Genomic DNA, 14810 nt, shown 5'->3' with positions numbered 1-14810 from the left:
AAAAGTATCACCGTATCATAGGTCCTCATGTATCTCATACCTAGTGTTTCTTTTTAGGTTTGCTATTTTTCAAATTCTACATTTATTAAGTTATGCAGGCTTGTTTGCACAACAAGGCTAAATAATTATATAAACTTTTCTCAATCTAAATATTGTACTTTGACAGAATTAAAAAACAAGTGTAGTGCAGGTCTATGATGATTTTTAGTGCTACTATCATCTAGTTCTGATTCTGGTTCTGTCTTGGTTAAGTCCTCAGTAGTCCTGATTTTGAACTGTTGTAGTCCTGTTTTAATTCCGGATCAGTTCTGGGTCTGGTTGAATTGGGGTTTAGTCCTCGTGTCTTGATGCAGCCCCGACTTTGTTCTGCCTTGCTGCTTAATTAAAAAACTAGTTTAAGGTGTCCTGCATATGTGATATATGAAGTCATTCTTTTTTAAACAAAACTCAAAACAGAGCCAATTAATCTTTCAGTCATTTCTTTTTAACACTGGGAAAAAAATCACTTTACAGTACTGGTTTTAAACATTGTTTCTCACCCCTTTATTTCATGACAAAACAATGACTCTTGGATAGACTGAAGTTTATTTAACTCCCTTTATTGTCTAATCATCTGACACATGGTACAACATACAAACAAGACAGCAACCTCCACCAATCGTACATTCAATACATGTATCAAAAAAAATTAAGATGACTAGCTAAATAGTAAACAAAATTTGGACAAGAATGAGCCTTTTTAATTTCATGTACTAGTTTTAGGAAATTTGCTGATGGGAAAGTTATGAAATCATACTATAACTTTTAAGAGTTCAGCAATTTTAAAATCCAAAATTCATGTACCATCTGTTTGATTATACTTTGATTGTATAGTCCTACTAGCATAATTTAACCCCAGTTAATGTCAATAGAAATATTAAACCTGACAAAAACAACCTGCAAATCATCAGAGAAGCATCATTCTCAGTCAATGTTTTACAAAATATACCATTTCTTAGTAAAAAAATAAAACACTTGGATGCACACCTATGTCCAAAACAATACAATCAAGGTGAGATGAACTTACAACAGATACTGATACTTCTTTTTAAGAATAAAGACGCTCTTAAAAAAAACTGAATACAGTGGTCCCTCGCTATAACGTGGTTTGCTGATTTATTTTATTTTATTTTTTTAACAGCACATTGACAATGGTCTACAGCCAGGACGCAGAACACAATCAATCTTGTGCCGTGTTATATAAATTATATGCACTATGCCTGTACAGAATGCGTTCAGCTTGTCAAATTTACACAAATTGTCGATCGCTTAGAGTGTGACTCTGAAGTGCTGTACAGTATGTTTGTAAGTTTTCTCCCCAACAAACACAACAATGCTGACCAAACGTTTGGTACCGTCAAAGTCAATCACGGGTGCCTTAGGTTTCATTATATAATACTGGACTCATTTTTCTACGAAGGTTTGAATTTTGAGAGAGTTTAAACGAGAGAAAAGTGTATAAATGTTCATGCCTGTCTGAGAAAAGTGTATGAAGTGTGCTGTGAGGGGTTTTACAGACTTAAAACATCTATAATAATTGTAAAAAATAAAGTTGGCTACTTCACGGATTTCACCTATCACAGGTTATTTTTAGAACATATCTCCCGCGATAAACGAGGGACCACTGTACTTCAAAATGAGATGGTAGTTAAAATATAATTTTGATGACATATGCTGGATGACATGAATAAAAATATGAACTACACACTGATGTTAGAGGATGGGTTGCTGTAAATTATTGTATTATTGTAACAACAGTTTGTTCATAACTGTCAATAATACTGTGCTAATAATAAACATCAACGTGAAAAATTGGTGAGTCAGTGTTTATTGATCATGCCCATTTCATCTTTTTAGTCTTTGGTTATAAAATATATACTTAAATAATATCTTCTTGCTCTGTTAAGGTATCTACTCATTTTTAAGTGCTGTAAGCTCAAATAAATACATTGGGAAGAAAGAAAAATACATTGGAAGTTAGGAATTTACTGGTCCCAGGCTTGGTTTATGCAAACGAATCAGATAAGACAATTACCCATATACCAAAAATGGTGTCTTAATAGATCCTAACCCCAAAGCAATGCTGTCAAAAAATAAAGTGAAAGTAATAAATAAATTAAAATCAAACCAAAAAAAAGTTAGCAGCATACGTTAAGGATCCTGCAGGTGTCTTAAACACATTCTGGAATAAAAATGATCAGACTAGTAACTCACCCCTCCCCCCCAAAATTGCAAGGTTTATTTGGATTAAAACCAGTGCTAAAAACATGTCTTGAAAATACTGCAGGAGAAAAAAAAAATACACTTCTTGAGCATTTCCTTTTTATTTTTTCTCCCAAATTAATTACTTGGGACTTTATTTGCATTCTGACATATTTTCAGCTATCATCTATCACTACATTTCAATCACAGTTTCATTTCTGCATTTTATCTGTGACTTGATTTCTTAGGCCACTGTATGTTGAAACTCTATCAAGTTTAAAGCAGAAAATTAACCAAGATTTGACTAACTTGGACTAGGCTGTGACCAGGTATGGTTCATCTTCAGCACTGATCATCAATCAAAGTAATAATTCTGCACAAAAACAGCATCAAAGCCTCTGTAAACAGGAGGAAAGTTGTAAATGAGAGCTTTGTCCTCCTCATCAGGACTGGGGTAATGATGGTGGTTTTTCATGGCTGGAGGAGAAAAAGGAGGAAAGAAAAGACAACACAAAGTAGTGGAGTAGTTTAATAATACAGCAAAAAGGCTACTCTCTTTATAAAAAGTGCTGAATGACTGTTATGCATCAGCAATGACTTAAACATAAATGAACCATTTGCTGCATTAATTCACAAATTCCAAAATGTCTTACCACAACAAACATCTCAAATTTAATCACCAAGTTAAAAATGTCAGTGTTTTGCTCTGCATCAGAACTACTGTTTCTAGGCAATAACAGTGTTTGTTGAATGTACTTTTTTTTTTATATTAAAAAAATATATTTTTAAACACACAATATGATCAAATGCAATTTCAGTGATGGGATCTAGAAAATCAAATGATTAAAGTTTTAATTTTGAGAGGTATAAAACAAAATATACTGCTCAAAAAAACAAAACAAAGGACACTTTTTAAAATCAGTATTGCATCAAACTACCGACTACCATTTTTGATTTGCTGCAATGAAATTTCGGACTAGCATGCCGCATCATTTTTCACTTTTTTCTGTGTGAGAATTCACCCGTTTATAAGTTGATAATTTTAATTTCCATCAAACAATGTAACATCCTTTAATTCCTAACACACGCCATATCAGTATAGCTATTAAACATTTTTCCCCTATTGAGATCTGACATGTTTTCAAAGTTTCTTTAATTTTTGCAGCAGTGCATAAAAGTGGCTGTAAATCGTAAACATGTTTGGGGATCCTCTCAAATTAAAGCCAAATGTCTGTGCTTCAGTGTTATCGTGGGATTACCTTGGCCTCCAGTAACACTGTGAGGAATTTTGGAGTCATTTTTAAACAGGATACATCCTTCAATGCAAACATTAAGAAATATGTGGGACTGCTTTCTTCCATTTGCGCAATATCTCTAAAATTAGAAACATCCTATCGCAGAGAAAAACTTGTTCATGCATTTGCTACTTTCAAGCTGGACTACTGTAATTCTTTATTATCAGGATGTCATGAAAACTCCCTGAAAAGCCTTCAGTTAATCAAAATGCTGCAGCGAGAGTACTGACAGGGACTGGCAAGAGAACATATTTCTCTTAGATTGGCTTCTCTTCGCTGGCTCCCTGTTAAAATCCTTCTTCTCACATACAAGGTCTTGTATAATCATGCCCCATCTTATCTTAAAGACCTTATAGTACAATATCCCCCCAGTAAAGCACTTCCCTCTCAGTCTGCAGGCTTACTTATGGTTCCTAGGATATTTAAAAGCAGAATGGGAGGTACAGCCTTCAGCTTTCAGGCCCCTCTTCTGTCTCAACCAGCTCCCAGCTTGAATTTGGGAGATAGACACCCTCTCTACTTTTAAGATTAGGGTTAAAACTTTCTTTTTTGACAACGCTTATAGTTAGCGCTGGATGAGGTGACCCTGAAGCTACCCTTAGTTGTGCTGCAATAAGACCTAGGCTTGATGCACAGAGCATTTCTCCTTCTCTCACCCCTTTTTCATTCACCATGTGTTTATACACCACTCTGCATTTAATTATTAGTTATTATTATTATTCTCTGGCTTTCTTCCAAAGCATGTTTTTTGTCTTGTCTCCCTCCACTCACCCCCAACGGTGTGGCAGATGACTGAGCCTAGTTCTGCCAGTGGTTTCTTCCTGTTAAAAGGGGAGTTTTTCCTTCCCGCTGTTGCCAAAGTGCTTGCTCATAGGGGGGGTTGTCTGATTGTTAGGTTTCTCTCCATTATTGTCCTTACCTTACAATATTACAGCAAGTTCCTTGGGGAAACTCTAGTTGTGATTTTGTGCTGTATACTTTAAATAAAATTGAATTGAATCAAATCCTGATTATTTCATTTTCAAGTCTACTATAGTGATGTGTAGAGGCCAAATTATTAAAAACAAAATACGTGATTGTCCTAATATCTACAGGCTGGACTTGGATTGGACAGACTTTGTGTTACCTTCAGAAACAAAGAAGCTGGCAGTGTAGAAGCTGGCCCTTACAGCGGAAACAGAATGAATCATTCCTGGCTTATCTACCCACTCAAAAGGACTTTTCTCTGGATGCCATTGCACAGCATAAAATGGGTAATGGTTGGCTGAAAACAAGAGACATTATTAATATTGTTATTTCAAATCATTGTCATCAGCACAAACTTTTAAAAAATAGGTTCATCAACACAAAATATGTCACAGCAAATTTAATTCCAATGTTGTTTCCCTAAAAACAAGTTACGGCAGTGGTTCCCCAGCTTTTTTTGCTAGCTAGGCCCCCCTGTTTTACAAGAATATCTGCCCACCCCACAGCTCTGCGCCCCCCCACTTTGGAAACCACTGAATCATGGAGTGATCAATTATATTTAAAACAAGAAAAATATGAGTGACTGTCATCAGAGAGTTTTCCTGTTGGACTGATCCAAGGTTTCGAGTTGTACAGTGGTGCTGCCATCTGGTGGATAGTTATGCCAAATTTCATGCTGACCTCAAATTCAGATAATTTTTTTTGTGTGTTTAAGACAGCAGAATAGAATCCATTATGTAATGAATGGCATGGAAACTACAGGGTAGTTAATACATGTTACCTTCCATAGTAGAGATGAATTCTTTCTTTCCATCACTGTTAGTGGACAGGATCTTGTAAAACCTCCTGAGTTTGGCATTTCGACTGTAATTCTGTAAATGGAATGGTAAATGATAAATGGATTGGTTCTTATATAGTGCTTTTCTACTCTGAGCACTCAAAGCGCTGTATACAACTTGCCTCATTCACACAACCATTTTTTTTAAAATATCCTTTCTACGCAAGTGCTTTCTATCTAACATTCACATGCATTCATACTTAAGTGAATGCATCAGAGAGCAACTTGGAGTTAGTATCTTGCCCAAGGATATGTGGCACGCAAACTGGAGCAGACGTGGAGGTTAGTAGGTGACCTGCTCTACCACCTGAGGTACAGCCACCCTAAGTGGTTCAAAAACACCAATTATATATTAATAGATGCATTTCATAATAAAATAATGTTTTTTTTTATATTTTATCATTCACAATCTACTGTTTGAATATTTTACTGTATACAGTAACCATTTACTTTCTCCCGTTTGGCTACAGCAGGCAATGAGGTGTGTTTAGGGTGACTTTGTTAATTTGAGTTTCGATGAAACTGCCATATACAGGCATTTGTTTCTACACCTTTATTTTGTTTGGGTTTACTGTGATAACCATCATGCAACATGTTTACAACAATACAGTTAAGTTATTTAATTTCACTTAATGTGTGTTAAAATCTAAGTAGTATTATCTTTTATGTTTAAGAAACGGTGATGTTGCTGAATTGCTTTTGTTTGGTTAGTTCTCACGATGATGACGACGCTGAGTGATCCTGTCACTGAACGCTGAATAAATCATCTGTAAACAAGAACTTGTCCGTGTGGTGGCTGACAGGAGCAACAATATCTGTCCACTTTTAGACTTGTTGAAAGACAAATGTGGAGCCTCATTCTGGACCTTCTGCAGACCTTTCATGTGCGTGTTTGCAATTTATTTCTAACAACACCAAAATTTGAGATACAAGCCAATAATTTATTTGGTCAAAAGAAGCGCAATTAGAGCACATGTTCAATCTCCATTTATATAAATTATATGTACAATGTGGAAGATGATAATTTTCTTAACGGCACACATTCATGGAAGAAAAGCTTACATTTCAGCTCCTTTGTTGCTGAGGTGCACTGTCATGTTAGTATGCTAAAGTAGAAAACTAAACATAGTTTATGCTTATGTTTACTTTCCACCCATAAGTACTTCACCAGAAATTTGTAGTAATATCCAATTTCCCTGGGTAATTTTGGACAGTTTTCAGGACAGTTTTCAAAGGTGTTTCAGGTGTTTCTTGGTTTAAGTACGATGGTACTTATGAGACTGTATTTTAAAAGAAAACCCCCCCAAAAAAAACAAAAAAACAAAAACAAAAAAAAACAAGGAAAAAAAACAGATCCCTTGCAACCTGTTCTACTTCCATTAACAGATTGGTATATAATAAACATTTTAAAAGTTTCAGAAAAAATAAATAAAACAAAAACTTCACCTATGACAGGAAGAAAAGAAAAAAAAGAAGAAGCAGAAATTACCTGCATGGACAGACTCCAACTGTGGAAGTTTGCAGTGATGTTTTCACTAGCCAAAGACCGCAGCAAATCTTTGGGAAAATTCCGGAATAATCGGCTAGATGGGGCCACTAGCGGATGGATACAGATTTGTGTCACAGAGAATGACAAGGAGTATATTTTCATGGAATAAATATATAAAAATATGCTAATTTGAATGACTCTGAAAGAATGTAAGCCAACTTGTATCTAACCTGACAAAATAACCAAATGGAATAACAGAAAGTAACAGAAAAACCTGATGTGAGTGTCAGAGGTAGAGCCACAGCCTTAGTATCAGTAAGCGTGAGGAGGTTTTTGTTGGCAGTCAGGACAGTGAGCTGCTGGAAGCCCTGGCAGGTTCCCCAAATAGGGAAGTAGTCTCCAGCATCATTGCCCTGCAGGACCAAGGAGTGAATAAAGACAAGGTACCAATACATGAAGGCAATGGCCATTATTTTTAAGCCTAAATCTTTAGATAGCTCTAAAGATTTAGATATATAAAAAAATCTCAGGGTCGTCAGTCCTGATAGACAGTTAAACAAATCAAAACCCATACCTTCAGAGCCAAGTTGTAAAAGATCTTGGCAGCTCGACTGAACTGTGACGTCTGAAGATCTACATCTCCACCTGGCAACAACAACCTGAGGAGCCACAATTTAGACAAATAAGCTAGGAGGTGCTTCAATTTTCAAATTTGTGTAAAAGCAATAAGTACAATGCCTTCAAGTGTAACTCTTAATATCTCATGTGTTAAAATTACAACCAGTAAGCATATAGAAATGTTAAAGCCAGACATTATAGATACTAGAACAAAGGTCTGAATAACTTCTAACGAAACTGGATGGATGCAACTGATGTGCAGCAGTGAGAAAAAATTTATGGTGTGCAGTTAAATCATGCCTTTTGAACATACAGCTAAGCTTCATATTTCTGTCTATTTCATTAGAATATACTTTTCATTCACCAAATCACATGCCAATAGAAAACGAGTCATTATCATGAAAACTAACTTGAGGTTCAGTGACTGTCAGGTTTGCCAACAACCTGTTCTCTATCATGCTTAGACTCTCTAACCTACATATGATGTGTGTAACAAGGGAAAGATCCCCACAGCGCAGCTGATGTGTGTGTACTTGTTAAGGCACAGCACATGTGGTGGTCTAATAACATGAATTGACATTGTAGCGATTAAAGCACTATGTGCCTGTAGCGTCTTTGGTTAACCTTGAGTGTAATATCTTTCTAAGCGGCCTGGAGTCAGAAAGATATTCTCTCCACTCAGAGAACCTTGGTTACAAGGTAATCAACCAATCTACAACCTAAGCCTTGACCACCCTCTGAAGCTTATGAGCCAATCCAATAACCTATGTTGCTGCAATATAACATAAAGAAAGCTTGCAGTACAAATTAAGTGTAAATAAAGACAATATCTGTTTAAGACCTACGATTACACCTTATTCGAACTACAACAAAATGCGTTCAGTATGAAAGACAACGGTCAACTTACCCGTTTATTGAGTTAAATATCTTGGCGTACTCTTCTTCTGTGCGATTGATTCTGTTAAAAAAAGAAAAAAGAAAAAAAAAGAAAACAAGCAAATGTAAGAAGTAAAATCCTTGCCTATGAAGGAAAATCAAATTAGTTATTAATCACATTTGAGGAACACTACTCTTATGAGACAAGTCATTTTGTCAGGTTTAAAATTATAGATTTAAAAAAAAAACAAAAAAAACCCCACACACACACACACACACACACACACACACACACACACACACACACACACACACACAAAAAGCAAACCTGAAAAATAAAGAAACGTTAGAGAAGAATCTCCAATCCCAATTCACTCCATAAACATTTGAAGAATTACATATTTTGTTTTCTAGAATTTTGCCTGTACATACCATGATGATAGATTTTAAATTAAATACTCAAGATAAAAACACAACACAGACTTTTTGGCTTAAATGCCTAGGAATTATAGCTATATTTATATATCCTGATCAGGCATAACATTAAGACCAACTGTGTAATTGTGTTGCCCCCCCCTTTTGCTGTCAAAAGAGCCTAGACTCAACGAAGCATGGACTCAACTCCTGAAGGTGTGCTATATCTGGCACCAAGATGTTAGTAACAAGTCCTGTTAAGTCCTGTAAGTTGGAGGCTGGGGCTCCCTGGATTGGATTTGTTTGTCTAGTTTGTCCCACAGCTGCTTTATTGAATTTAGATGTGGGGAATTTGAAGACCCGGTCAGTATCTCAAAGTCATTGTTGTGCTCCTCAAACCATTCCTGAACCATTTTTGTTTCGTGACAGTGCGCATTATCTTGGTGAAAAAGTTAATAGCTATCAGGGAATACAGTTTCCATCAAAGGGTCTACATGGTCTGTAACAATCCAAATTTATTTATAAAGCACTTTAAAATACTTAGCACAGGACCAAAGGGCTGTACAGTAAATAACTTAAACAATGCAATGTTAATAATGCTTAGGTAGTTGGTATGTTCCCAAGTAGCATCCACATGGACCCAAGATTTCCCAGCAGAATATCACCCAAAGGATCACACTGCCTCGGCCAGCTTGTTTAATATGCTTTTGGGCCTTTCGTTGACACGTAAGCGGTATTTTGGATCACTGAAAACTGAGATTCTTAAAAACTCCTGCCAGGGTGGAGTTTTCAAAAAGTCACTTTTTGCATTTATCTGTGGACGAGGAAAACGGAGACTTAGTCACGCAACGTCAAATGTGTGCACCTTTTTTGACGACATGCTGTGCGCCACATTATTATTTATGTGAGATGCATTTCTACAATGGCAGATAAAGACAAAAATACTGTTGCTGTTACTATCTGTAGTTTTTACAGGCTTACATATACACACGCAATTTTTTGAAACTGCACGTGTGGACGGGTTTTTATTTAATTTTTTTAACGAAAATGGAAAATCTCTCTTTTTCAAAAATACCCATGTACGGGTGGACGCAGCCTTAAATAACAGAAAACAAAACCATCTTTATGGTGTAATTATTTTACATGTAGTTATTTTTCTTTTTTTAACTGTGTAAGAATATTCAACGTGCCTGTCTGTGCAAAATGAGTTTAAAAACAAACAACTGTGGGATACTGTTTGTCCGTGATTTATACACGGGGAACAATTTGTGGCAGGATCAGCCTGACATTATTTGTATCCCACTGTAACTTTACTGTATAAAGAGCTAACATCTCCAATATTTCAGGAGTAGTTAATCATTACAACAAGTGTTTGTGAACTAAGAATCATGAATGTGGGATACTGTTTGTCCGTGAAACACGGATACCTACCTTGGCACCACCGTTGTGCAGCTGAAGCCAAAGGCAAGATATGCTTCATCATATTTTCTAGTCTTTGGCTTGAAAGGAAGTTGGTTTGGAAGCATATTTGGCGGTGCTTCATCTTCTGCTTTGTGTTTGTGTGGGAACCCTGTCAAAAACCTGTGCATTACACTAGCAGTGTCCAAGCATTCTTTTTTCATTTTTTTTTATCCACACCATGCCCCCCACTTCGGGAATCACTGCCCTAGCAGGTGCCATAATGAAGAGATAATCAATCTTATTTACTTATGTTAGTGGTCATAATATTATGTCTGATTGGTATGTAGTCTACAACCAAGAGATGCTTTCATAAAAGTAAGTACAGAGTGTTTAAAACATGGTGCAAACCACTGGTTACACCGAAGAACGGAAAGGCCAGGTGAGAAAACATTAAAAAAAAAAAAAAAAAAAAAAAAAAAAAAGTTTGGCCATGTTCTGCACTACAATTCTTTAAACAGATATTCTCTCTCTTTGCAAAATATTGCAAAAGCAACCCAGGTGTATCATGAGGCAAAAAAACTGGGATACTCTTCAATGACCTGGTCAGTCACCTGTCAGCCCAACAGAGCATACCTTTAAGTTACTGCAGACAAACTCAAGGCAGAGAGAGCCACAAACAAGCAACTGAAAGCAGCTACAATTAGATGACGTCAGGATGGAGCATACTGATACTATTGTTTTATTATAACAATGTGCCTAAAACCTTAAATGCTACAAAGAGAAATAAATGAAAGCATAACTGCCAATATTTAGTAGGGAGAAAAAAAAAAAAAAAGAAGATATATATATATATATATATATATATATATATATATATATATATATATATATATATATATATATATATATATAAAAAAAAAACAAAACACCCAGCACGCCCCTGCGGGCGGTTTTTCCTTCAAGCTCGGGTCCTCTACCAGAGGCCTCGGAGCTTGAGGGTCCTGCGCAGTATCTTAGCTGTTCCCAGGACTGCGCTCTTCTGGACAGAGATCTCCGATGTTGTTCCCGGGATCTGCTGGAGCCACTCGCCTAGCTTGGGAGTCACCGCACCTAGTGCTCCGATTACCACGGGGACCACCGTTACCTTCACCCTCCACATCCTCTCGAGCTCTTCTCTGAGCCCTTGGTATTTCTCCAGCTTCTCGTGTTCCTTCTTCCTGATATTGCTGTCATTCGGAACCGCTACATCGATCACTACGGCCGTCTTCTTCTGTTTGTCTACCACCACTATGTCCGGTTGGTTAGCCACCACCATTTTGTCCGTCTGTATCTGGAAGTCCCACAGGATCTTAGCTCGGTCATTCTCCACCACCCTTGGGGGCATCTCCCATTTTGACCTCGGGACTTCCAGGTTATACTCGGCACAGATGTTCCTGTACACTATGCCGGCCACTTGGTTATGGCGTTCCATGTATGCCTTGCCTGCTAGCATCTTGCACCCTGCTGTTATGTGCTGGATTGTCTCTGGGGCATCTTTACACAGCCTGCACCTGGGGTCTTGCCTGGTGTGATAGACCCCAGCCTCTATGGATCTTGTACTCAGAGCTTGTTCTTGTGCTGCCATGATTAGTGCCTCTGTGCTGTCTTTCAGTCCAGCTTTGTCCAGCCACTGGTAGGATTTCTGGATATCAGCCACCTCCTCTATCTGCCGGTGGTACATACCGTGCAGGGGCCTGTCCTTCCATGATGGTTCCTCGTCTCCCTCCTCATATATATATATATATATATATATATATATATAGCCTGCTAGCACGCGTGCCACTAATACCATAGACACAATAATTAATATTTTGAATTACTTCTACCACCCCATTTAAAGGAATCTTGTCTTTTGGCATAATGTCGTTCGCATTCCAAAGGTACCACCATTTCAATTTTGATTAACAGCTAAGTCATGAACATTCATGATGTGTTATAATCCAAACAAGGTGGAATATCGTTATCAGTAAAAAGAAAAGTATGATGAGGTACTAAACATATGATGTGCACTAAGTGGCATGTGGCTCAAACAGTACTGAGATTATTGCAATGAATTGAGTCAGAGCCAATTTCTTAATCACCCGAAACATTTGTTTTGTACAGACAATTAGTCAGAAAAAAAACACTTATTAAAAAACATATACAATTAAATGACTACTGTGTAAAACAATAAGTTGTCTGGTCGAGTAATGAATTTTCGTTTTGTATGCAAATCATATGTGAATTGTATGAGTGCTTCAAGGGGTGCTGAAAGAGACAGAGTAAATGCATATAAGAAATACACAGCAAACACATAGAGGTCATGAAGGGACCTGATGACCACAGGTTGGTCTTGGTGCACACAAGTATTATTAAGGATAATTTCCTTAAACTCATCTAACTTTCTTACCGAATAGGTACAACCCTGGCCCCAGCAGCCTCTAGGTATTTGACATAGGAGGCAGCTATGTAAGAAGACCCACGAGCAAACTGGTCCCATGGAAGGTTTTCCTGTGCCAACACACCTAGCAAGAACATAAGACACATGATATAGCAGATATTACGAGAAAGAACTCAAACAGTTAAAGTGAAAATGTTGTTTAACCATGGTTAAAGTTAAAAAGTTCACTGAAAAGGACAGATTTAGACAGGACTGTCATACTAAAAATGCCTAAAAAATTAAAATAAAACAACCCACCAAGGAGTCACTTTTCCTAAATTCTTTTCTGTGTACATAGTTGAAAGTGAACAAAGTAACAAATTTTGCATAGTATGATTTTTCATTCTGGGCTATCCTTTTTAAAAGAACACACTTTGAGTATTGTAAAATTAGATTAATATGGCCTTTATCAAAAACAACCAATTCAGTTACTAATGAAGTGAGATAATCTAATGAGTAAGCAGAACAATACTATTAAACTATAAATTAAAAGAAGAAAAGAGAGAAGCTAAGGGGTGGAAGTGAAAGCAGTGGGAGCAGCAGTCAACAGTTCGTTGAGACCTCAAATTCATTTCTTTTTGGGCACAGATATTCAAATGCCCCTGTGAACGCCAGCTGTTGGTTATCTTCTTTATCTGAACATCGCTCAAATTTATCTGTGAATCGTGATATGATTTTATTCTTTCAAATGTAGCCAAAGCTGAAGTTATTGTTAGACTTAAAATCTTGTGTCTATCCAGCTACTTCCTCTAATTGAAATCTCAGTTGAATTGGATTTAGCAATGAAACAGGTTGGGTGCATTACAGCAAAATTAGGTTCTCCGGCAAAGTGCAACATTAAAACTTGTTGATCCAATACATAGCATAGCCTCAATTAAAGGACAGGTCAAAAATACGTCCCAAGTGGGGTTAAAAGCAATAGGTTAAATATAATCTATTTTCTTATCGTTATTGATAGCATTAACACCATTAAACTTAAGAATGAACAACATATAATGAAAATGTGACTTGCACTGATTTTTTCCCCAAATATTGGACCATAGCAATAAACACAAAGCAGACATCTTGAGAAGACAACCAAAAGTCTATGATCAAAAACATAATATCTCAATATAACAGCGCGTAAACCAATCCACAGGGAAGACATCCCCTTCCTCACTCACCCCCCAATCCGTGTAACACACCTTTTCTCGAACGTTCCAGACGAGAATTACATAAGACCCTTCAACTATCCACGTGTATAAACGACTTCTACGGGGACCAGTACTTACTAAATACAACCGTTCATGTGACCAAATCTTACCGATAATTGGTCGGTAATTGAGCTGCTGGCGGGTTCTTCCTACAGCACACAGAGCGGGTGAGCACCAGAGGCAGGCGGTCAGCACCGCGAAGATTGCTGCAGCTGTTCGAGGCATTCAAAACACCGCGCACAATTCCTAAAACAAAACCGCTGGAGGGGGCAATCAATGTCAGCTGGATTGCAGGCTGGAAATGAAAGATTACAAAAGTTTTGCCTGTTAAAATAACAAACAGCTGACAAAAAGGTTAAAGCGTTCATTAAAATGAGCAAAATTACAATGAAGCAATCCCAGAAATGATGCCGTCCTCCGGGTGCTGATGCTGTGCTCCAGGAGGTCGTCCGGCTTCTCTCGCAGTCCTCCTACTTTCCTCGGTCTGTATTCTGAGGTGTTCCGACTATCAAGTCAGTCACGTGTGGCACTCGCCTGCAAAAAGCAACGTCATCCTGAGTAGCCTCCTCCTTTCTGGTGCGTCCCCATTAAAAAGACAGAGATAGCGCGATCAGACGGCATCGTCAGACTCCTCCTCTACACAGGTACAGCTAAATACTGGGCGTTTGGGTTTTAACAAAGAGAAACACTGAGCATGTATGAGTCAGCTAAGACAAAATAGATTGCAGAATAACAGAGATGATTATAATTAAATGCAAAGTCGCATTTAATTATATTTCCAAAGCATGTGGAAGTGTGACCCACAATGCAATTCCAGAAAAAAGGCAGAGGAAAACGTTTGGGAGAAATAATAAGAGTTATAATAATAATAATAAGAATGATAATAATAATAATATCCCCAAAGTTTGATTCTGTTCATCTGGATGCAGCGTTTTCAGTGGGAGAAACGTTTCGTCACTCATCCAAGCGACTTCTTCAGTCTCAGCTGACTGTAGGTTTCCCCAATCTTATAAACAGTACA

At 37.3% G+C, this 14810-nt stretch overlaps 1 protein-coding gene across 2 annotated transcripts; it reads right to left on the bottom strand.

Moving 5' to 3' along the window:
• Nucleotides 1–2344: 2344 nt before the first annotated feature.
• LOC146670294 (gamma-glutamyl hydrolase) lies at nt 2345–14328 on the bottom strand. Of its 2 annotated transcripts, none has more exons than XM_085407113.1 (10): nt 14176–14328; nt 13900–14084; nt 12567–12681; nt 8355–8405; nt 7404–7488; nt 7104–7242; nt 6830–6936; nt 5284–5374; nt 4663–4800; nt 2345–2718 (listed from the first exon to the last, which is right to left on the bottom strand). In XM_085407113.1, exons 2-10 carry the CDS (start codon nt 14012–14014, stop codon nt 2597–2599), a joined length of 963 nt encoding a protein of 320 aa, XP_085263239.1. In that variant the 5' UTR covers nt 14015–14084; nt 14176–14328; the 3' UTR covers nt 2345–2596. The 2 variants fall into 2 exon arrangements, with proteins under 2 accessions (XP_085263239.1, XP_085263240.1); XM_085407114.1 differs by having other exon boundaries at nt 13900–14049.
• Nucleotides 14329–14810: the final 482 nt, after the last annotated feature.

The sequence above is a fragment of the Rhamphochromis longiceps genome, linkage group LG5, assembly GCF_057381845.1.
Source record: "Rhamphochromis longiceps isolate RC_006_pf linkage group LG5, R_longiceps_female_GT1.1, whole genome shotgun sequence".
NCBI lineage: Eukaryota > Metazoa > Chordata > Actinopteri > Cichliformes > Cichlidae > Rhamphochromis > Rhamphochromis longiceps.
This window is presented reverse-complemented; position numbering and strand designations above follow the sequence as displayed.